Genomic DNA, 24542 nt, shown 5'->3' with positions numbered 1-24542 from the left:
TGTGTGAGAGAGAGTGTGTGTGAGAGAGAGTGTGTGTGTGAGAGAGAGAGAGTGTGTAAGAGAGAGAGAGTGTGTAAGAGAGAGAGAGTGTGTAAGAGAGAGAGAGTGTGTAAGAGAGAGAGAGTGTGTAAGAGAGAGAGAGTGTGTAAGAGAGAGAGAGTGTGTAAGAGAGAGAGAGTGTGTAAGAGAGAGAGAGTGTGTAAGAGAGAGAGAGTGTGTAAGAGAGAGAGAGTGTGTAAGAGAGAGAGAGTGTGTAAGAGAGAGAGAGTGTGTAAGAGAGAGAGAGTGTGTAAGAGAGAGAGAGTGTGTAAGAGAGAGAGAGTGTGTAAGAGAGAGAGAGAGAGAGAGAGAGAGAGAGAGAGAGAGAGAGAGAGAGAATGAGAGAGAGAGAGAGAGAGAGAGAGAGAGAATGTGTGCATGGTGCAGTGGGGTCACCTATAGTGTGACATGAGCCCAAGCATAGTGAAGGATGATCACCCGAAGGTATGCCCTGGACCGCTGAAGTGTTCTCTGACTAGGAGGGAACACTCCTGTCTGTTGATTGCTGTGTGGTGTCCATTCATCCATTGCCGCAGCCTCTGCTCGGTCTCACCAACATACCATGTCTCAGGGCATCCTTGCCTGCAGTGTATGAGATGGACAACGTTGGCAGAGTCACATGAGTGATTCGTACGTGGTGGAGGTGTCCCCACCTGTAATGGCAACGGATGAATGGACACTGCACAACAATCACCAGGCAGGAGTGTTCCCTCCCACTCGGAGAACACTTCAGCAGCCCAGGACATTTGACCTCAGACCTTCAGGTGACCATCCTCCAAGGTGTACTTCTGGACAGCCAACAACGCAAAGTGGCCAGCAGAGGCTGATAGCCAGGTTTGGTACCCATGGGGATGGTCTCAACTGGGACTTTGGGTTCATGTCACACGACAGGTGACCCCACTGCGCTGCATTACACACACACACACACACACACACAAACACCCACACACCCTGATACTCCTACTGACACACACAAACACTCCTACAGACCCCCTCTCATACTCACACATACACCCTCTCACAGATTTCTACCTCTTTACACACACGTATAAGTTTGTGGGATGAACTTGTACTTGCAGAATTGCATTTTAAACTGCATAAATCCATGTAAGATTCTGTAAACCCCTTTTTTAGATCAGAATCAGTCTGAACATTGGGGTGCAGACAGCCTCACATAGGGCACCTCACACCTTCAATGTATTATCTGGGCCAACATGGTACTTATTGTTAAAGTTCACTTGAGAATGTAACTTTAAGAAAGTTCTAGAATTTACATATGAAAGAACTGAACATGGCATTCTAAAAGATGAAAGACTTAGCAAACAATCCAGGTCTTTTTCAACCTCAAAATTCAGTTACATCACACTCTAAACTTTTGCTGTAAATTCTGTGTCCTATGATCTTATACTCCACAACCACCTGATGAAGGAGAAGTGCTTCCAAATAAACCTGTTGGACTATAACCTGGTGTTGTGTGATTTTTAAATTTTTATGTCAGTTATCAGTATGAAATTTAACCTAATCATGAGAAAGGTTTGACAAAAATGTGGATGTCAGGCCCTTATGAGGGTTGAAACAATATTTCTACATTATGACATTAAGGGGCGGCACAGTGGTTAGCATTGCTGCCTCACAGCGCCAGAGACCCGGGTTCCACTCCCGCCTCGGACAACTGTCTGTGTGGAGTTTGCACATTCCCCCCGTGTCTGCGTGGGATTTCTCCAGGTGCTCTGGTTTCCTCCCACAGTTCAAAGATGTGCAGGTTAGGTGAATTGGCCATGCTAAATTGCCCGTAGTGTTAGGTGAAGAGGTAAATGTAGGGAAATGGTTCTGGGTGGGTTGCTCTTCGGATGGTCGGTGTGGACTTGTTGGGCCGAAGGGCCTGTTTCCACACTGTAAATAATCTAATCTAATCTATGTGGCATGTGCAGAATGATCTGAGCATCTATTTGACCTCAGGTAGATAAGCACCTACTCTCTGGAAGGTAGGAAGCCTGCTGTTTATGAAGTCCTAAAGTGTCACCTACTAAAGTGTCATTACTTACACTGTGAGAACATTTACTTTTTCTTCCATTCACATCCAGATTTAAAAAGTTAATGCTAAAGAACAAAAATCACAATCATATACAAACTAAGGTAGCATCCTAGCCTTAACTCTATGCCCCTTTTCAAATCCTGAACTTCTTCAACACTCCATCCCTACTTTTTAAAAAGTAGGGAATCCTGAATTCACCCATTTGTCAGTGTGCTGATCATTCACCCTAGGTCAGCAAGTATCTAATCATCGCCAAACACAGTCTAACAATATTTCATGTCATGATCTGTAATAACTTCATAAACTCTTCACTTAAATATCAAAGCTATTTGCATGCTCTAATGCTCAATTAAATTGTTGTGCTTTATATAATTTCATTGGCAAAATGCTAAGATTATAGGCAAACCTTGACTGTCAATTTGCATTGATTAATACAAATAAATTAAGATTGAAAGATTCAAGGGACACAAGCCAGTATTCTTCATTCATTATATTCTACAGAACAAAGGTTTATTATACTGTTACTGTAAAAAATACCTCTTACCTCTTAAATACTATTTTTCTACAAGATCTGGAATTTCACCAATCAATTGCAATATTTTACAATCAGTTTAATTCTTGAGCCTCAAGTGTCAGGCATGGCTCAGTGAATATCAAAAGGAGTGAGATGCTGAAGTTATCAGAGAATTGTATGATTTCTCAATATTATCCATTCACTCATGTGGACGTAAAAGATCCCAGGGAGTACAGAGGAACCTTGATTATCCAAATATCAATTCTCCAAAAATCTGATTATCCGAAGGACATCTCGAGGTCCCGACAGAAACATTACATCAAAGACGTGTTTCCAACAGTGATCACATCTTTTATTTATTGTGATTAAACAGGCACTGTCTCCAAATGACTGACTGCCCACCCTCTCTTTCTCCCCCCACACTTTCCCTGGAGTTCTACACAGGGGTGTACCCTAAACCACACCCCCACCCCTTTCCCAGATAATCTCTGCAACATTGTCCTGTACAGGGTAAACATGGAGCCTGTCAAAAAAGGTGCAGTAAAAAGTTGGGCGTCTGTCTGTGTGTGTGCGCTATTTGGAGACTTACCCCACAATAGCAGCAGCAGCGGCTTTGTTGTTGGTGTACAGTCCAGCTGCCCGGAGAGGGGGCGGGGGTGGCCGTTGGTAAGAAGTGCTGCTGCAGTCTCCTGAATGGGGAGCAGACTTTAAAAACTCCGAGCCCCAGAGGAAAAGCATTTAATTGATTAACCGAATAATCGATAATCCGAGGTTCCCCTGTAATACCTTGAATGGCAAAGGAGTTTTTGCAATGTTATGGCCAATACTTATCCCTTAAGCAACATCAGATGTAATGATTATTTATCTTTATACTCTTTGTAGTATTTTACTACTTCAGAAATTAACTGTGTACTCCCATAGAACAGTGACCACACATCAAAAGCACTTCATTGTCTTTTAAATGAAGGATACAATTCAAATCAATATCTTTCTTCTTTCTACATATTTGAATAACTACTCTACCTTTAATCATAAGTGATTCATTTATTGCAACTCCTTAGTGGCTACCTCAAGGAATATTTTGTTGGGGATAGACAGAACACTTACAATTATTATCCAGAATCCATAATTATCACATTGTTCAAGCAGCAATCAGAAATTATTCAGTAACTAACAAAAAAATGTTAATTTAAGGTTGAGTAAAATAACCTATTTAGTTATACCAGGAAATGATTATAACTTTGAGCACAATGATCAATTTTACATATATGTTCATGTTTTAATTTCTTTCAGAGGGACTGAGCATTTAGTGTCTCATAATCCGATAGCTACACATTTGGTTTGCTCATTTGTATCTAGACTGTCTTGAAGAGAACTGACCAAGACTTAAATCCATGGTTTACTAAATTCAGAGCCACTGAGTGGCTAATCAGTACAGCAGCTGCTGCTGGCTTATGCTGTCTGCTAGTTACCATAAGAAAAAAAAGTAAAAAGAACGTTAAAAAAACACATAAGAATTTCTTTTTTCATGGTGACAAAATTTTCACAAAACAAAACATCGTCAACACAAACATTACCATATCAAAGGAGGTTGCAAGTCAAACTTGGGTCTCTCTTCATGCAGTAAGATGAATACACTCTACCAGCAGGTCTCCCAGGTAACCTGTTTTCACTGAAAATGTCGTTGCATTTTCATGAATGGTGCCATGAACCAGGAGACTCACATTTGAATCTGCCTTCACTGATATATGTACCCAGATTTCTCTGTGGGTTTCAGGTAGTGGAACTAAAAAGGAGGGAAGAAAAATGTCTATGTATTACACTACAGCACCTCCTAGTGACCAAACTAAGAGACAATCCAACAAAACTGAACCAAGTTTGTTCAGTTTGGCTGATGAAGAAGCAAAACATTATGACAAAACAAAAAAATCAGAAGTACTGCTTGTCTCTCAAACGTTTAACAGTGTAAGACTACAATTAACTTGTATGTCTAAACAAACTCAACACAACCAACCTTTATTTGCCCATGATTAAAAGATAGAGGGAATTAAGAACAGACGAAATGGTTTAGTTGAAGTGCCACCACTGGCATGATTGGCTGAATGACTTCTTCCAAATTTGATATCCATGACTCAATCACTGACCTAAGTAGAATAAAATCTCTAGTTTGCGATTCAAATTATCAAGATAGCCAACCAGATGATTTTTATGTTGTTAAATTAAAATAATTTACTTAAGTTTTAAATATATTGATTTAATTATATGACATTTTGGTATGCCACTTTTTACACTTGAGAAAATGCATACCAGGAACATTAAAAAGTCAATAGTTAAGTTGTACTTGGAAACTGAAACCACTAAATATATCAAAATGAAAGATGACTTTCAATGTTAGTATGTACTCAGGGATTTTATTACTTACAGTTCAGCAAACATTAAAAAAAGTCTTGCATTTATAGGGCACGTTTAATGATTACTGGCTCAAAGCATTTACTTCTGAAATATGGTCACTGTCCTATGTAGAAAATATAGCAGCCAATTTGTAAGTAACAAGTTCCTGTAAACAATAATGTGATAACGACCAGAAGATCTGCCTTTGTGATGTTAATTGAGGGATAGAGGCTGAATAGACTGGGGCGTTTTTTCCCTAGAGTGGCTGAGGCTGAGAAGTGACCTTACAGAGGTTTATAAGATCACAAGGGGGATGGATAGGGTAAACAGACAAGGTCTTTTCCCTGGGTTGGGGGAGTCCAGAACTAGAGGGCACGGGTTTAGGGCGAGAGGAGAAAGATTTAAAAGGGACATATGGGGCAACTTTTTCCAACAGAGGGTGGTGTGTGTATGGAATGAGGAAATGTGGAGGCTGGGGCAATTAACACTTAAAAGGCATCTGGATGGGTTTATAAATAATAAGGATTTAGAGGGATATGACCCAAGTGCTGACAAATGAGATTAGATTCATTTATGATATCTGGGCATCATGGATGACTTTGACCGAAGGGTCTGTTTCCATGCTGTACATCTCTATGACTCTAAATATTGACAACGACACAGGGATAACTCCTCTTTCTTCTTTGAAATAGGGTTATACAATGTTTGGGAGAAGATTTGTAGCTCGGGTGCTCGTTGTTGTGATTCCGTTCGCCATGCTGGGAATTTGTGTTACAGACGTTTCGTCCCCTGTCTCGGTGACATCCTCAATGCTTGGAACCTTCTGTGAAGCTCTTCACAGGAGGCTCCCAAGCACTGAGGATGTCACCTAAACAGGGGACGAAACGTCTGTAACACAAATTCCCAGCTCAGCGAACAGAACCACAACAACAGGGTTATACAATCTTTTACACCCCAAGGATCAAGTTGGGGCTCGGTTCAATGTCTCAGCAGAAAGAAAGCAACCCAACAGTGCAGCACTCCCTCAGCACTGCACTGGTGTACGAACCTCGATTTTTGGGCTCAAGCCTTTTGAGTTGGACACGGACTGAGAAACTTTGTGATTCATAGGTGAAAGTGCTACCAACTGAGTTGTAGTTGAGTCAAAGACAGTAAAGGAACTACTGAATGATGTTCAATAACAAAGCACCATTGCTGTCAAGAAAATCTGTCAAAAGGAAATTGATCTGTATAATTACAGATTAAAACAATATTTTATATTGCAATGATTAATACTGTTGAAGACACAAACATTTAAAATTGATTTGCAGTAAAAGAACAGGTGATCAACTCTATACCATGAAGGCCTAAATACTTAACTGATTCCTGATAACCCATCACTCCCACCACACAACTCTTGCCAATAATATAAAACATAATTGTGGATGACATCTGAAACAAGCCAAAAATTGCTGGAGAAACTCAAAAGGTTTGGCAGCAGCTGTGGACAGAAAGCACAGTCAACATTCAGTGACCCTTCATCAGTCACAACATAATGTCTCCCTGTCTCCCTGCCAGGCCACTTATTCACACAATGAGCTATTGCAAATTCCCATAAACCGATCTAACATAATTCAATTGTGTGCTTTGAACTTTGGAACATTTTAACAAATAGCTTTCTAAGACTGGCTGTTCAAAATTTTCAAAATTACAATGAAGAAATGAATTCTCACGTCTGGTCCAACCATTTACTCGTGCATTGTCGAACATGTTCACCATAAGAAACAGAACTGTTCTACCAGTCAAATAGACCATGGCTGATCTGAGAATCCTCAACTTCACCTTTCTGCTTTTTCCTCACCTTTTGATTCCCTTACTGATTAAACATCAGTCTATCTCAGTTTTGAACACAGATAAAGACTCAGCCTCAACAACCCTATGCAGTAAATAATTCCATAGATTCGCTACCCTTACAAGAAATTCCTCCTCATGTCTGTCTTAAATGTGCAACCTCTTATCTTAACATTAGGCCCTCTGGTCCGAAAGTGTCCCACAAGGGAAAACCTATCCACATCTCGCATATCAAGCGTTCGAAAAAACTTGAGTTTCAATAAGGTTACCTCTCATTTTTCTATATTCCAACTAGTACAGACCAAACTACTCAACCTCTTCTCAGAAGTGCCTCCACACTTGGTATCAGCCGAGCGAACCTCTTTGGACTGCCTCTAATACCAGTATATCTTTCCTTGCATAAGGAGGACACACAGAGGGATCGTGCAGTGGGGTATTATGGGCGGAGCTCAGGAATAGGAAGGGTGAAATCACAATGGTGGAAATTTTCTCTAGACCTCTGAACAGCACATGAGAGACAGAGGAGCAGATATGTAGTCAGATACTGGAAAGGTGTGAAAAAAGCAGGGTAGTTGTGGTAGATGACTTCAACTTTCCTCTTATTGACTGGGACTCCCTTAGAGCCAGTCACTGAGATGGAGAGCATTTTGTGAGATGTGTCCAGGAGGGCTTTTTGAGACAATACATTGACAATCCAACCAGAGAGGAGGCCAAACTAGACTTAGCATTAGGAAATGAGTCAGGACAGGCAGTCAATGTTTCAGGAGGAGAGCATTTTGGGCTTAGTGACCATAGCTCCATAAGATTTGGAGTAGTCCTAGACAAGGACCAGAGCGGCCCTCAATTGGGAAAGAGCCAAGTACACCCAAATTAGACAGGAGTTGAAGTCTGCTGATTAGGAGCAGTTATTTGAGAGCAAATCCATGTCTGGCATGTGGGAGGCTTTTAAAGGGCAGTTGATTCAAGTGCAGGACATGCGTATTCCTGCAAAATTGAAGGATAGGAATGGCAGGATTCAGGAACCATAAATAACAAGGGAAATTGTAAGTGTAGTCAAAAGGAAAAAGGAAGCATATGATAGGTCTATGCAGCTACAAACTGATGAAGCCCTTGAGGAGGACACAGAAATCAGGAAAGAACTTCAATGCAGAATTAACAAGGCTAAAAGGGGCCATGAAATGTCTTTAGCAAACAAGGTCAAAGAGAATCCAAGGCTTCTTATGCATATATTAGAAGAAAGAGGGTAGCAGGGGAAAGGGTAGGCCCATTCAAGGACAAAGGTGGGAAGTCATGCATTGAGCCACAGGAAGTGGGAGATATTCTTAATGAATACTTTGTATCGGTATTCACAGAGAAGGACATGACTGATGTTGAGGTCAGGGATGAGTGTGTGAATACTCTAAAGAGTGTCAATATGTTGAAGGAGGAGGTTTTGGGTATCCTAAATTGCATTAAGATAGGTAAGTCCCCATGGGCAAATGGAATCTATCCCCGGTTACTATGAGAGGCAAGGGAAGAAATAGCTGGGGCATTACAGATATCTTCGCATCCTCTTTGACCATAGGCAAAATTCCACAGGACTGAAGAATAGCCAATGTCATTCCCTTGTTTAAGAAAGGAAGCAGGGATATTCAGGAAATTACAGGCCAGTGAGCCGGATGTCTGTGATGGGGAAGCACTTAGAGAAGATACTGAGGGACAAGATACATGCACATTTGGAAGAAAATGGATTAGTTAGGGACAGGCAACTTGGTTTTGTATGGGGAAGATCATGTCTCACCAACCTGATTGATTTTTTGAAGAAGTGACAAAGATAATTGATGAGTGGAGAGCTGTGGATGTAATCTATATGGACTTTAGTAAGGTATTTGATAAAGTCCCACACAGCAGATTGGTACAAAAACCAAAATCACATGGGATTTAGGGTAGACTGGCTAGATGGATACAAAGCTGGCTTGGTCATAGAACACAGAGGGCGGAAGGCCCTGTTCCTGCGCTGTACTTCTCTCAATTCTTTGTTCTTGTTCTTTGAAACCAAAACTTATCACAGTATTCCAACTGTGGTCCAAAAAAATGCCTTGTACAATTTTAATAAAATCTCTCTACTTTTTTATTTCATTCCCATTGAAAGAAAGGCCAATGTTCCATTTGACTTCTGCATTATCCAGTAAACTTGGACGCTAGCTTTTTGTGATTTGTGCATGAGGACTCCCAAATTCCTCTATTCTGTACCTGTCTCCATTTAAATAATATGCAGCTCCCCTATTCTTCCTGCAAAAGTATACAAGCTCACATTTCCCACATCATAATCCATCTGCCACGTTTTTGTCCACTTGCTTAACCTGTCTATATCCCTCTGTAGATTCTTTTGTGTTATCCTTATCATCAGCCTATACAATCATTTTTGTGTCATCCAAAAACATGACTATATTACATTCAATTTCCTCATCCAAGTCATTAAAATATATTGTAAATGATTGTGGCCGGAACACTGATCTGTGTGGCACCCTACAGGTCGGCAGTTGCAACTCTGAAAATAACTCCCTTATCCCAACTCCCTGCCTTCTATGAATTAGCCAACCCTCAATCCATATTAATTTATTACCCCCAACCCATGGGCTCTTACTTCATTAAACAACCTTATGAAATCCCTTATAAAAATCCAAATATATTACATCCACTGCTTCCCATTATTTATCTTGCTCGTTACCTCTTCAAAGAATTCTAGTTTTCAGGCATGATTTCATCTTCATAAAGCCATGCTGACTCTGCTTGATCATATAATGAATTCCAAATTTGTTATTATCTCCTTTTCCCACATTTTCCCAACAACAGATGTTAAACACCTAGTGTACATCCACCACTGTGGATTGCAACAATTCTAGAAGGGACCTCACTATTACCTTCTCAAGGACAGTTAGAGATAGGCAATAAATATGGTCCTAGCCAGTGACAACTTCATCCAATGAAAGAATATTTTTAAAAACTGAGTTTTCCTAACTTTCCTTACAACAAAGCAGTCATGAGTATAACACTCTCTTCTACTGTAAATTGATAGACAATCCATAATGAAGTGGTCAAATGTACACTGGACCTATTTATCTGCACAAAATTGACTCTTTGCCAACAGTAGTTTGATACTAGTATTTCTTTCAGTCGAGTTGAATTATCTTCAAATGTAAATATTTCAAACCATGTTAAAAGATAATTGGCATTTTAAACTGTGAATCAATCTAAATTTGCCAAGTTTGGAAAGAGTTTGATGACAATGTCTCAGTAAAAGCCCATGGTAATTACTCCACGTGTAATGGATGCATAAGTGACATATAGACACAACAGAGCAACTTAACTTCTGATTCCAGACAGAGCAGCACAGACGACAAGTATGAGAACAAAGAACCAAACACAAAAATCAGTAAGGGGAAGAGCATTATTAATCTATATCTATCTAAAATTCTATACTTAACATACATATTAATAAAATAAAGACATTTAACATGGGTGGTATGGTAGATAAATTACAGGGAGCCAAGAACATTTATCCATTCAGATTATAGAAAGTAATTGCTAATGAAAAGTTTATTTACACTACTACTTCCCTTAGAATGACAGCTACATATACAAGTTAAATTGCATTTTGTAAAGTTTAATCACTGTTAAATAATTAAAATAGGTTCACTTTTGACTCAATATTTAACAGCTTCATAAATTTTTTTATTAGCTTCAATATAATTAAAAGATTAATTCATTTATTAGCCCTTTGAAATATGGCAGTGCCAACCCAATCTTCAAGCATATGCCAATTTTCATTTACTCGTATAACTCACTCACTGATTATGACACATTGGTATTTCAATTAACAAGCACTTATCAATTCCCTATCTTACCAGCTAGATTGCTTCCTTATTCACAGATTTGCAAAAATCATCACTATATATTGTATCCTAATTAAATAGAGAACCAAGAAATGAGAACCACATTTATCATGGCTGTATTTATCATTGAACATTAAACACAAACTGCAGCGAAGTGGTGCAGCACAGAAAATTTCATTCAACTATCACATTCTGTACCCGATTTATGCATAGTTAACATAATAAATCATCAATTCAAATTGCATAATACTTTTGCTCAACAGAAAAACATTACAAACAGAGAGAACTCAGTGCCAGCATAAATTTCAATGTACATGCTAATATATTTTTTCCTGTATCTAGAGTCCAGAAGGATAATTCAATAGAATAGGCAAGTGTGCATATATTATAATACACACACATGTGCCATGTTATTTCCCCAGTGACTTCATGGATACTTTGGTACTAATCCATATAAAGTAATAAAGCCCAGGTTTAACCTCCAGAATGACCCAAGTTACTTCATCTCACGAGGCCAAGATCATGGGGGTAAGAGGTGGGAATGGAATCAATTTCTGTTCCATTTCTAATTTTTATCTTGTGCATATCAGTTGAAATCAAAATCAAATCTGGCTGTAATACCTATCTTATCACCTATAAGAGAGTGAAGATTTGGATGTTGAACACCAGTGAGTGCTGGCTTGCTGTGTTCTTCAGCCTCCTGCCTGTCTACATCAGAGTGCTGGGCAAAGTAGTATTTTTGGTGACTGGTGGAAGGCAGGAAAGAGCATGCAATGGTTGGATCTGTTGGTGACAGAGGCATATAATGAAACAGCCATCAGTAGTGGAAGTGGAATAAAGTGCTATTTGTGGCAGAATCATGGGATCAGAATTTACCAGAGGATCAAGGTTGTATATTCTCTGTATCTGCCTGAATGGTGACTGGGGAAAAGGATGGCACAGATGGCGAAGGAATTCAGTTTCAGGGCAGAATTTTCAAATCTTGAACTCAATAGCATAGTGTTCTTTATGTGGTTGTGAACTTCCTATTCATCACATGAGCATCAAATGCTTTCTTTTTAAAGAACCTGTGAAAACAGGAGGGTGTGGATCATAACAGAATAAAAAGCAAGCTAACTACATGAATTAAGGCATTAAGGATAAACGTGGTGACCACTGTTGCGACACAGGGTAAACCCTCCTGCTTCATTTAAACCAGCAACACAGAAAAGATTTATCCCATGTCATACTCTGTGAAACTTTGAGAGTCCTAGAACTATTTAAAGTAAAAATTAGCCACTTTATTTCTCAAAGAATAACAGAGCATAATTAAGCAACAACTATTTACAACTCCCTCCTCTAACCTATCTTTCACTTTCCCTTCTATAAAACTAGTCCAATAAAATCCCCCAATTAAGATTCACTGAAAAAATTCAACCTTCAAAAACCAGCCAGACTTCGAATCTTCTTTTCTTCTTCTTAGGGATTTCTGCTTCACAGATTACTGATCGCTAAAGATACCCTTAAGAGAGCTATTCTCCAGACTGTCTCTACACGCTGGTGGTGTGGCAGTTCTCCTCCCAACTGTTCAATTTTCCCTGGTCCAATACTCCCAAAGCATCGGATTGTGTCATTGGCTTTTAAGATTGTCAATATACTAAATTCAAACTTGATTGGAATTTGGTATTTTTGGGGTATAATTTACACTGATTGGCCTAATTTAAATCTGTTTTTGTCTCCAAGCAACCAGCTACACTAACTGCTGGACCACATGCTGCACTGCATCTTGTTGAGAACACTTGGTGTTGTCAGGTAGTTCTGCCAGCTTTTAACTTTCTTAAAGGTACAGTACATCCATATCTTCATAACACCACACACTCTGCAAAAGGCAAGAAGTGGTTTTCCAGAAGAATTGGTGCTGTGACTACTGGGTCAAAGGCTGTTGCACCACCTTGCTCACTATTTAAAGAAATGACTTAGATTTTGTAATCAGGAGCAGAATTTCAGAATTTGTGACTAACATCAAATAGTGGGTACTGTTAATAATGAGCATGTTGACAAAAAGTACAGGAAAACGTTAATGAACAGAGTGAGCATGTAATTTATTTTGTTCATTCATGGGATGATTATTTTGCTGGCGAGAACCTTTATTGCTCATCCATAGTTTCCCTTGAGAAGGTAGCGGTGAGCTGCCTTCTTGAACCACTGTAGCCTATTGGTTGTGGATGCATCCAGAATGCTGCTGGTGAGGGAATTCCAGGATTAGGACCCAGCAACAGTGAAAGAATGCTCCAGGCTTCATCCGGAGGTTCGCCTAGTATGGTGACGAAATGTTTAAAAACTAACCTTCCAGCTCAGCGAGCAAACCTACAACCAGAAGGAATGCTGATATATTTCCAAATCAGGCTTGGAAGGGAGCTTGCAGATGGTGGTAATCTGGGTGGTACCAACGGGATTGGAGGGTTTGAGTCATAAGAGGCTGAACAGGGAGATTAACAGGTTACCTAACAGAAGTTTATAAAATCATGAGGGGCATGGATTAGGTGAATAGCCAAGGTCATTTCCCAGGATAGGGGAGTCCAAAACTGGAGGGGATAGGTTTAAGGTGAGAGGGAAAAGATTTAAAAGGAACCTGAGGGGCAACTTTTTCATGCAGAGGGTGATGCAGTGGAGGGGGCTGGTACAACTGTAACATTTAAAGGGCATCTAGATGGGTACATGAATAGGAAGGGTTTAGAGAGATATTGGCCAAATGCTGGCAAATGGGACTCGGTCAGTTTAGGATACGTGGTCAGCATGGATGAGTTGGACCGAAGGGTCTGTTTCCGTGTTGTATAACTTGATGACCCTAGACAGAAGTTTTTAGATTTTGTTTCTTTTCTGTTACTATGAGATTTGGAAATAAGTACAAGGAGAGCGACAATAAAGTTTGCTGAATGTAAAAATTAGTTGCTTTAAATTTAAATAAAACCAGTTACTAAGGTATGAAGAATGAATATTCTGAGACAGATTGGGGAAATTATATTGAAAGATATGACAGCAGTCAAGCAATGGCAAACATTTAAAGAAATAATTCATATAATTTACAATTTTCAATTAATATACCATCTAGAAGGATATAGACAGCAGATACAATGGGATTACCACCACCTGCAATCTCCCCTCCAAGCCTAATTTGAAAATATATCTGTATTCCTTCAAAGTTGCTGGGTCCAAATTCTGGAATTCCCTCCCTAACAGCATTCTGGAAGCATCCACAACCAATAGGCTACAGTGGTTCAAGGAGGCAGCTCACCACCACCCTCTCAAGGGAAACTAGGGATAGGCAAGGACTGCTGGTCCAGCCAGCAAAGCCACATTCCCATGAATGAACAAAATAAATTACACGCTCACTCTGTTCATTAATGTTTTCCTTTTTTTAATCAATATACTCTGTATTAATTATACCCCACTATTTGATGTTAGTCACAAATTCTGAAATTCTGCTCCTGATTACAAAATCTAAGTCATTTCTTTAAATAGTGAACGAGGTGATGCAACAGCCTTTGGCCCAGTAGTCCCAGCACCAATTCTTCTCACCTTTTGCAAAGTGCGTGGTCACCACCTTTACCCTTACTGCCTTAATTCATGTAGTTAGTTTGCTTTTTATTCAGTTATGATCCACACCCTCCTGTTTTCACAGGTTTTTTAAAAAAAAAGCATTTGATGCTTGTACTATGAATAGGAAGTTCACAACCATATAAAGAACACTATGCTTACGACAACTATTCACTCTCCTGACTAAAACACAAATGATATATACTCTCATTCTTTAGGCTGAAATTTTTAAGTCTCGGAGATCCTTCATTTGGAGGAGGCACAACTCTGTTGAGTTCTCGATCTGAAAGATTCTCCCATAAACTAAACTCCTTCGCCATCTGTGCCATCCTCTTCCCCAGTCACCATTTAAGGCAGGTACAGCCTGTACACAACCTTGATCCTCTGGTAAATTCTGATCCCATGATTCTGCCACACTTCATTCCATTCCACTTCCACTAATGGTTGCTTTTTCATCACATGCTATTGTCGCCTTCAGAACCAACCATTGGGTGCTCTTTCTTGCTCACAAAAGTCTCCAAAAACACCACTTTGCCCAGTCCTCTGTTGTGTCCAGCAGCCAGATCTTCCTGCTCCCCTCCTCCAATATAACATTTTAAACTGTTTTTCATCTTAGGATCCCAAACTGTCTCCAACACCTTATCTGGGGCAACATTCCTCCAACTCTACTTTTTTTTAAGCTTCTCGCCTCTCATTAGCCATCTATTGACAGCCATATCTTTGAGGGTCTGAGACTCTCTTCCTCTCTCTGGAATTTCCTTCCTAAACCTCACATAGAAAAAAAAGAGAAACAGAAGAAAGGAACTACCACCACAATTAGAGTCACAGAGCTGTACAGATGGATATAGATCCTTCAATCCAACTCGTCCATGCCGACCAGATATCCTAAATAAATTTTGTTCCATTTGCCAGCATTTGGCCTATGCCCCTCTTAAACCCTTCCTATTCATATCCCCATCCAGACACCTTTTAAATGTTGAAATTGTAGGAGCCTCCATCAGTTCCTCTGGCAACTTGTTCCATACATGCATCACCTACATGAAAAAGGTGCCTCTTGGTTCCCCTGTAAATCCCTCCCTCTCACCTTAAAATAGGCCCCCTAGCTTTAGACTTAACCCCACCCCCAGGGAAAAGACCTTGGTTATTCATCCTACTCATTCCCCTCACGATTTTGTACACCTCTGTAAGATCACCCCTCAGCCTTCAGCACCATTTATTCAGGAGTTTTTCCCATATTTTCATAGGATATAGGTGTTGATGGCAAGGCCAACATCTTACTCAGAATATGCAACTATGTTAGTAACTTTGTTTGGAATACACTGAAGATCCTGCAAACTAGCGTTTATTTGATTCTCTGTAAACTCTACAAAGGGCAATGCTATGGTGACTAATCTATCCAGTTCCATCATATGGCCCACTGAAACGGCTTCATATATGATCCTTCGGAACTAAATTTTGGGGGAGACTTGTAACCAAACTGTGCAAACTTGATTCTGATCCAGAGAAGATCAATGCTATATCCACTGCAATTACCATTCATTTCCTCTTTCCTTGTCTATATTCTAACCTAGATGGATTTCATAAGATACGAGAATACAATACCACATACTCCTTTTGTTTATGCACTTAATTTAAGTTATCCATTAATTCAAAAGGCTTTTGAGCCCAAGTAAGTGGTGTTTACTTAAGCAGTTGAATCAAATTGTTCTGTGACTTTTTCCCACAAAATGGACTTGACGAAAATATGATTAAATTGGGAAAAGCACCTGCTGTCTGTTTACTGATAAAATGACTGGATTAAAAAGATTGAACTCAGTACAGATGTCATCTAACTGAAGTTCTCAAGCCTTACGGAAAAAAATCTAGTCAATTTTAAGTTAGATTAATTACTCAAGTCAGAGAATACGCAAGACAATGTTCCAATTAAAGATTCACTAAATTGCAACCTGCCTTGCTGTTCTCTCAGTTCGAATAAAGAACACTGTTTGGTCAATTCCCCAGGTTTCTGACAAAACTAAATATGCTTGATACAACAGCCATTCAATCAGCACTGTTAGAGGAAATTTACTACAGCAATATATCAGGTTACTGATGCAGTGACGATATTATATGCTTTGCTGATGTTGAAAAGTACAGCGCCTCAAAGATTTTTATCATCGCCCATCAATCATATCTTAAGTCACCTTCAGAGCCAACTATTCCAATTATTTGCTGGTTAGGTTTCCATACTTGTCAACTTCAGCTCATCCAACATTCTATTACTGGTCAACTGAATTACAAAATGAGCAAGTGGAGGGTTGAAATATTTCATTTTCTGAACATGGAAATAACTTGTATTATACACAAGTTTATTATATACACTAAGTTTTTTTCAGGATTGAACTATTCCATTTGTAAACTTTGTACCATGATCTACAAGCTGATGAGAAACTCAACAGCAAAACCTTACCGAGCACATTGCCAACTGGTACCTCTTCTACATTCTCCAATTCCTTTCCCATGAGCAGGAACAAGTCCTCCACTGTACAACAAGCCAAGTGTGGGATTGACAGGTCATCATTCGGTGAGCATCTCTCTGGCAACTAGAGAAATATTAATTCATATGAATACAAAATTTATTTCTCACAGCGTCACTGTATACACCCTTTACTTGTTAACAACAAAAGATAACAAAATCAATTGAAATATGTTAAAGTTACATTTCTCAGCATAAATCAGCAAGACAAATTTACGGTATCTGAAATCACATCAGGCTATGTTTCTGCTGGTCAAGTAACGAATTGTACTTTAGAGGTCTGAGCATCCATTAGTGCCTATCGGAAGATTACGGCTAACTTTCTAAATATTACACAAACTGCTATTTGCTGCAAAGAATTAAAAGAAAATAACATATCAAGAGATTGAGATAGCATTAACAAGCCAGTCAGACCTGGCTCTGAGACTTACAGTATAATTCCAACCTCTTCAGTATGCCACCCTACATTCAGCAATCAACGGTAGGATTACAGAAACATGGGAGGCAAAATCAGCTGGAATGCTTAATTTTATGAAAAGGCATTCAGGATTTTAGAATTGTTTTCCCACACACTTTTGTAAACAGTTAAACTTAATACAAATCTCCATTCACTTAGTGGCACAGTGGAATGGACTTACACAAATAAATACATTCTATCACCACGTATTGCTGCTACAATTTCCAAGAGATGCTGCTGTGCAATCAGAGTTTGTAATATTGTTTTCAGTAATTAAGCTAAATTTCCAAAAGTGCATTTTCAATTGCTTTAGGGAATGATTTGATTTTGCTGTAGTTATACTGACATTGGCCCCTAACAACTTGTGCCTTTTGTATACAAAAGGAATTCCTAAGAATACAGGTTTTGAAATAATTTATAGGGGGCTGCGGGTTGTTGACACAGCAATAGTTGAGATTTTAAGTTTTAATGGCATGGATGAATGTTTTAAGAGCAAACAAGTAGACAAGTGATGTTAGAGCAGGTGAACCAGGCAGCCTTTGCAATGAAGAGGACATGGGGCTGGAAATTCAGCTGAAATTTGAACAGATCTTGGCTTGCTGTACAGTGTAGACTTGTTTCTGCTCATGGGAAAGGAATTGGAGAATGTTGAAGAGGTACCAGTTGGCAATCTGGTACAGACTTTTAGGCATGTAGTTTTCAGCTGGGGTTGAAGATAGTGGCTTTGGTCTTCTCAAAAGTTGCAACTTCCCTTTGCAACAAAGCAAGAGCAAGACAGGCTACATCAGACAAAGAAGTAATTGGTGGAGCTAGAGTTTGGTATGCCCAGATAGAAGTGGAAACTAATACCATCTCTCAAGATAGCAATACCAAACATTGGTGTGCAAATGAACAAGAGGTACCGCTAAGACTAGATTTTTTATAACTAAGGAACAACAACACTGGAACAATATATGGGATTCCATTGCTGAAGCTACTCAGTACAACCAGATACAGAAGTGTGACTGAATGCGAGTGGAATCACTGCGTTAGATGGAGGAAAGGTATGGAGCAGGATTGAGAGATATACCTTCATGGAGGTCAAGCAGGAGAATGAAAAATAATGCACCATATTCACAGAGGTCATCAGTCATGACTGGTTTGTGACTTTATGATAGTAAGCTAATGGCGGACAACTGATTGGAGAAATTCAACACATTTCACACTGTGGAAACAGAATGGTAGTTTGTAAGGACAGTCAATATTTTTGGATGTAGGGGTATGACAGGTAATTTGAAAGGTAACAGTACTTAAGGAGAGCAAACCATTCATAATGTCAGCTGGCAAGGTGAGGCAGAAGGGAGCGATTGGTGGTCAGCAGTTTAGTGAGCAATGGATCAATGGAGGAGGGGGTGAGTCTCAATGAAAAAATGAGATTTTAAGTAGAAAAGGAGGAGAGAGAAAGGAAGCTGGCGAAAGATGGACTTAGGATGGGTGGGACAGCCTGAAGAAGTCTGGCTTGCAAAGAAAAGTTGGATGGGGTTACAAGACACAACACAGACAGCAGGACTGATTCTGTAGTGGCAGCAGGCAGAGTTTGAGAAAATTATTAGCCTTAAGAGAAAAGAAATCAGGAATTCTTTTTCTACTCTCCAGGATGATCCTGGGTGGTTTTGGGAGAGGAAACTAAGGCTCAATAGCATTTGATGCCATTCACTAAAGCTGGAAAATAATGGAGAAATTAGTTATGCACCAAATAGTCAGAGTCTTACACAATGGAGACAAGCTGGTTGGCCCAAACTGATTCATGTCGACCAAAATGTCTATCCACGCTAACCCCATTTCCCTGCACCTCGCCCACTTCTTTCTAAACCTTTCTCATCCATGTATTTGTCCAAATGTCTTTTAAACATCATTAATGTATCCACCTTAACCACTTCCACGTGCATATCACACTCTGTGTAAAAAAGTTGCTCCTCATGTTCCTTTTTATTAATTTTCCTCTAGCTTTAAACTGATGCCCTCTCGAGCTCGATTCTGCAACCCTGGGTAGGTTTGTTCCTTGGGTTCCAAGGAACAAAAAAAAAGTAGCCTTACCTTGTTGGCGAAGGAATGACTAGAGTTTTCTGGGAACAAGGATATCAAAATAAAAGTAAAGGAAAAATTGAGCAAATCAATACCCCCCCAAATAACTGGAAGATTAAGATTTTCAAAACTTTGGTATCGACATCACTGGTTGGGCCAGTGTTGATTTTCCATCCCTAATTTCCCTTAAGATTTTAGGATGGTAGTGAGCTGCCTTCTTGATCTGCTATAGTTCTTGAGATCTATGGGCATGCACAATGTTACTACGAAGGGAGTTTCAGGATTTTGATTCAATGTCAATAAAGTGAGTTGGGTTATTTACTGTACAGAAGTAAATAACTAATAAAGGAAACAGATGGATGTGAGATTGGATGTGGGTCCAGAAGGATGTAAGTGGTAAGAGCTGAAAGGAAATGGTCAGAGGTGGCCCTGTCAGTAATTAAAATCACAAGAGCATTGAGGATGTGGGAAATGGTGGCTCTGACTTTGACATAGAGAGTTTGTACGATGGGAGGACAGTGGGGGAAGGGAGGTATTTTTTAGGAATGAACATCTGAGAAAGAAACAGAAGTCACTGAGGATAAGGAGTCAGCATAATGGGTGAAAAGAATTTATGATATCCGGACGAAAATCAGAGGTATGACTTGGGTCTGTGATAAACATGCAATTTTTAAAAGGAGAGCTGAGAAGGATAGAAAAGGTGAAGTGCTCAAAAAAAGAGACTGCAGAACAGCCAGGAGAGATTTAAAATTATAACTTCGAAAAAGCAGCAAGGTCTTAGTAAGGGGAAAAAGCATTACTATCTATGAGGTGCTTTTCAGCCAAAACCATCATACCACAGCAATCACTCACATTAAGATCATGTCTGACTTAGTCCTAAGGGATTATATTGGTTGACATGAACCAAACAGAAAACACGTTGGCTAATTAAATATCTGGAAGAACAATGGGTAAGAGAGGAGACCGGAACAGATGGGCTTGCAACTTGCCAAATAGCAAAGTCAGGTGCTTTGAAGGACCTTCCAGAGAAGGTCAGATACTGGAAGCGAGTTTATTCAAGGAGCAATTCAGAACAACATTAGCAAGTCATGCGAATAGTGATCATTTGGAGGAAAGGATGCCATGGTGTTGTTAAGAAGGGAAAAATTTAAAATGCAAGGAGACAGAGGAGAGGATCTTACTGGGTGGAGGAGACAAAGTAAAATGGAAGTTCTGATCCTGCACATACAGCAGCAGACTGCAGATTTCAATGGACATTTGAATGGACAGAAGTAAACCAATCTGCAAAGTCTGAGGCTTAAAGGAGGCCCTGATGTAGGATTACCAAATAGCAAAAGCCAGTGAGAAAGTTTATTTGTTCTGAGCTGTAATCTGAAATGTATTACTGTTACTGGTACGGTGTAACATGCTTTGTGAACTATCCATTTTTTGGCCATCAACTTGACTCAGGTCAATCTTTCGGATTTTTTTTTAAGTAAAGTTGCTTCGTGTTGAAATGTAAATAGGGAAGCCAAAGAAAAGCATTCAAGCTTTTAAAGTGTCACGAGAAATGTCAAAAGTGCACAATCATGTAAATATCTAAAGGGCATAATTTTTACAAACACAACTGTTGTGAAATATGACTGTCCTTTTATTGATGTTGCATGCTATTTTAAGTTGCTCTCTGCTAGTTAAGAATTTTAGGCTGTTCCTGACATCTTGCACAACTCAAAATTCTCAAAGCATTAGGCTTAAGAAGTAAAATAATCTAATTTCCAATGAAACAGGAGTACAGATAAATGTAACAGCCAACTTTCCAAAGTAATAATATTTTCAAAACTGAAGGACACTTGCCTTTATTTATAAATAAAGCAATAACGGCAGCAACTCAGAAACAGCACATTTCAAAGCAAGTTAGTCAGTACATTGTTAATTATAATGGAGCAGTAATAGGTCTTTTTTTACAAGAGCAAGTTTAGTCTCTTAAGTAAGTTTCTTGTTTATATACAAAATAAAAACAAAACTTGCCACAGTTTTGTTTTTACCTAGCCAGCCCCAGGCAAATAACCCCTCAATGGCCCTACAGACTTAGATTACTTTCAGAAAAATAAAGAACTGCACACCGTACACAAACAGGAGGCTGGAAGAACACAGCAAGCCAGGCTGCATCAGGTGGTGAAGAAAGCGACATTTCAGGTCAAGACCATTTATTGGGGCTGGGGAGGGGGAACAGAGCTCAGAAATAAATAGGAGGGGGGAGGTGGGGCTGGGGGAAAGGTGGGTGGGATAATGATAGGTGGATGCAGGTAGGGGGTTACTATGATAGGTCAGTGGGAAGAGTGGAGCTGTTGGGTGGGAAGGGAGATGAACAGGTAAGGTCAAGTTATGAAGGCTGGTAGGAGAGTAGAGGCTGGGATGAGGTTGGGAGTGGGGAGACAGCGAAGCTAGTGAAGATTGTGCTGAAGCCTGGTTGGTTGATGAGAGGAATAAATCCGGTTGGTAGAGTCATAGAGAGGTACAGCTTGGAAACAGACCCTTCGGTCCAACACGTCCATGCCGACCAGATATCCCAAACCAATCTAGTCCCACCTGCCAGCACCCTGGACTGTCCGACCCCAGGGAAAAGACTTTGTCTATTTATCCTAACCATACCCCTCAAAGTTTTGTAAACCTCTATAAGGTCACCCCTCAGCCTCCTATGCTCCAGGGAAAACAGCCCCAGCCTGTGCAGCCTCTCCCAAAGCTCAAATCCTCCAACCCTGGCAACATCTTTGTAAATCTTTAGTTGGAAGGAAGGATCCGGGAAGTAGAATTGGCAGGGCTGGAAGGTCACCAGGGGATGGGTGGGTAGGTTATTTGAAATTGAAGAACTCAATGTTAAATCCTCTGGCTGTAGGCTGCCCAAACAGAAGATGAGGTGTTATTTCTCCAATTCTGGTCTGATTCACTGCGGCATTGGAGGTGGAGGAGATGGACATGTCAGAGAGGGAGTGGGAGGGAGAATTGAAATGGGCAGCAACCAGGTGGTAAGTATGGCTGTTTAGGATCTGGTAATGGTGCTCAGTGAAATGGTCACCTAGTCTATGTTTAATCTCACCAATATAGAAAAGACTATACTGGAAGCTCAAGATGCAGTAGATTAGGTTCGAGGAAATAAGACCATTAGACATAGAAGCAAAAATTAGGCCATTCAGCCCATCGAGATTGGAGAGCTAGGCAGAGAAATGGCTAATGGAGTTCAATCTGGGCAAATGTGAGGTGATGCATTTTGGAAAATCCAATTCAAGAGCAAACTATACAGTAAAAGGAAAAGTTCTGGAGAAAATTGATGTACAGAGAGATCTGGGTGTTCAAGTCCATTGTACCCTGAAGGTGGCAATGCAGGTCGATAGAGTGGTCAAGAAGGCATACGGCATGCTTTCCTTCATTGGACAGGGTATTGAGTACAGGAGTTGACAGGTCATGTTACAGTTGTATAGGACTTATGTATGTTTCTTTTTTCCTCTTTGCTAGTCTCACAATTTCACCTGTTGTCCATGGTTCCCTAATCTTGCCATTTCTAGCCCTCATTTTCACAGGAACATGTCTGTCCTGCATTTTAATCAACCTCTCTTTTAAAACCTCCCACATATCAAGTGTGTATTTACCTTCAAACAGCTGCTCCCAATCTACATTCCCCAGCTCGTGCCAAATTTTGCTACAGTTGGCCTTCCGCCAATTTAGCACTCTTCCTTTAGGACCACTCTCGTCTTTGCCCATTAGTATTCTAAAACTTACAGAATTGTGATCACTGTTCCCAAAGTAATCCCTACTGAAACTTCAACCACCTGTCCGGACTCATTCCCCAACACCAGGTCCAGAATGGCCCCTTCCCTGAGTTGGACTATTTACATACTGCTCTATAAAATCCTCCTAGAATTCTGGTCCATCTAAACCTCTAACAATAAGTGAATCCCAGTCAACGTTGTAAAAATTAATCTATCCATAATCTGTCTGCATATTTGTACCTCTATCTCACGCTCACTAATGAGAGGCCTGTAGTACAGCCCCAATATTGTTACCACACCCTTTCTAGTTCTGAGCTCTGCCCATATTGCCTCACAACTCCATAGTGCCCTCCTTCAGCACAGCTGTGATATCCTCTCTGACCAGTAATGCAATTCCTCCACCCCTTTTATCTCTTTCTCTATCCCGCCTGAAGTATTTATATCCTGGAATATTTAGTGCCCAATCTTGCCCGTCCCCCAACCAAGTCTCAATGACAGCAATAACATCATACTCCCAGGTACTAATCCAAGCTCTAAGTTAATCAGAAGCTAGGAAAAGGTTGGTGTACAATCTGAAGATAGTGGAAGAGGAGGGATGGGGGTTGGAGCAAATGATTGATGGAGATGGAAACCAGAGAGAACTGCAGTTGTGCAAAGGAATGGATAATGGTGGCCAGGGAGGAAGAAAAGTTGTTAATTAATGAAAATGAGTTGGCTGTGGTGACAGCAGCCTGTGTGATGTTACGGCTTAGTGTATCGGAGTAGGGGAGAGTGCATGGAATCATAGAATCCCTACAGTATGGAAGTAGTACAGCATGGAATCATAGAATCCCTACAGTATGGCCCATTGAGTCCACATTGACTCTAAGAACAGCAACCAACCCAAACGCATTCTCACCGTAATCCTGCATTTCTGATGGCTAATCCATCTCATCTGCACATCCCTGGACGGTAATTTAGATTAGATTAGATTAGATTACTTACAGTGTGGAAACAGGCCCTTCGGCCCAACAAGTCCACACCGACCCGCCGAAGCGTAACCCACCCATACCCCTACATTTACCCCTTTACCTAACACTATGGGCAATTTAGCATGGCCAATTCACCTGACTTGCACATCTTTGGACTGTGGGAGGAAACCGGAGCCCCCGGAGGAAACCCACGCAGACACGGGGAGAACGTGCAAACTCCACACAGTCAGTCGCCTGAGTCGGGAATTGAACCCGGGTCTCTGGCGCTGCGAGGCAGCAGTGCTAACCACTGTGCCACCGTGCCGCCCAATTTAGCATGGCCAACCCACCTAAAGTATACATCTTTAGATTGTGGGAGCAAACTGGAACATCCAAAGGAAGGCCATGCGGTTGGAAGATAGTGCTCAGATCTTCAGATTATTGAACTCAATATTGAAAAGTGGAAAATGAGATGCTGTTTTTCCAGCTTGTGGTGAGTTTTGCTGGAGCACTGCAGCAAGCCCAAGAGAGAAGTGTTGGCCAAGGAAAA

At 40.3% G+C, this 24542-nt stretch overlaps 1 protein-coding gene across 2 annotated transcripts in view; it reads right to left on the bottom strand.

The window, feature by feature from the left end:
• The window catches only part of efl1 (elongation factor like GTPase 1), a 262860-nt gene that overhangs the window by 120712 nt on the left and 117606 nt on the right, over positions 1 to 24542 (bottom strand). For both annotated transcript variants that reach the window (XM_043677604.1, XM_043677605.1), the window contains one exon: positions 16710 to 16842. In XM_043677604.1, coding sequence (XP_043533539.1) covers positions 16710 to 16842 — 133 coding nt within the window. The remainder of the gene's footprint in view (positions 1 to 16709; positions 16843 to 24542) is intronic.

The sequence above is a fragment of the Chiloscyllium plagiosum genome, chromosome 36, assembly GCF_004010195.1.
Source record: "Chiloscyllium plagiosum isolate BGI_BamShark_2017 chromosome 36, ASM401019v2, whole genome shotgun sequence".
Classification (NCBI taxonomy): Eukaryota; Metazoa; Chordata; class Chondrichthyes; order Orectolobiformes; family Hemiscylliidae; genus Chiloscyllium; species Chiloscyllium plagiosum.
Note: the sequence above shows the minus strand (reverse complement) of the source record. Positions and strands in the feature narration are given on the sequence as shown.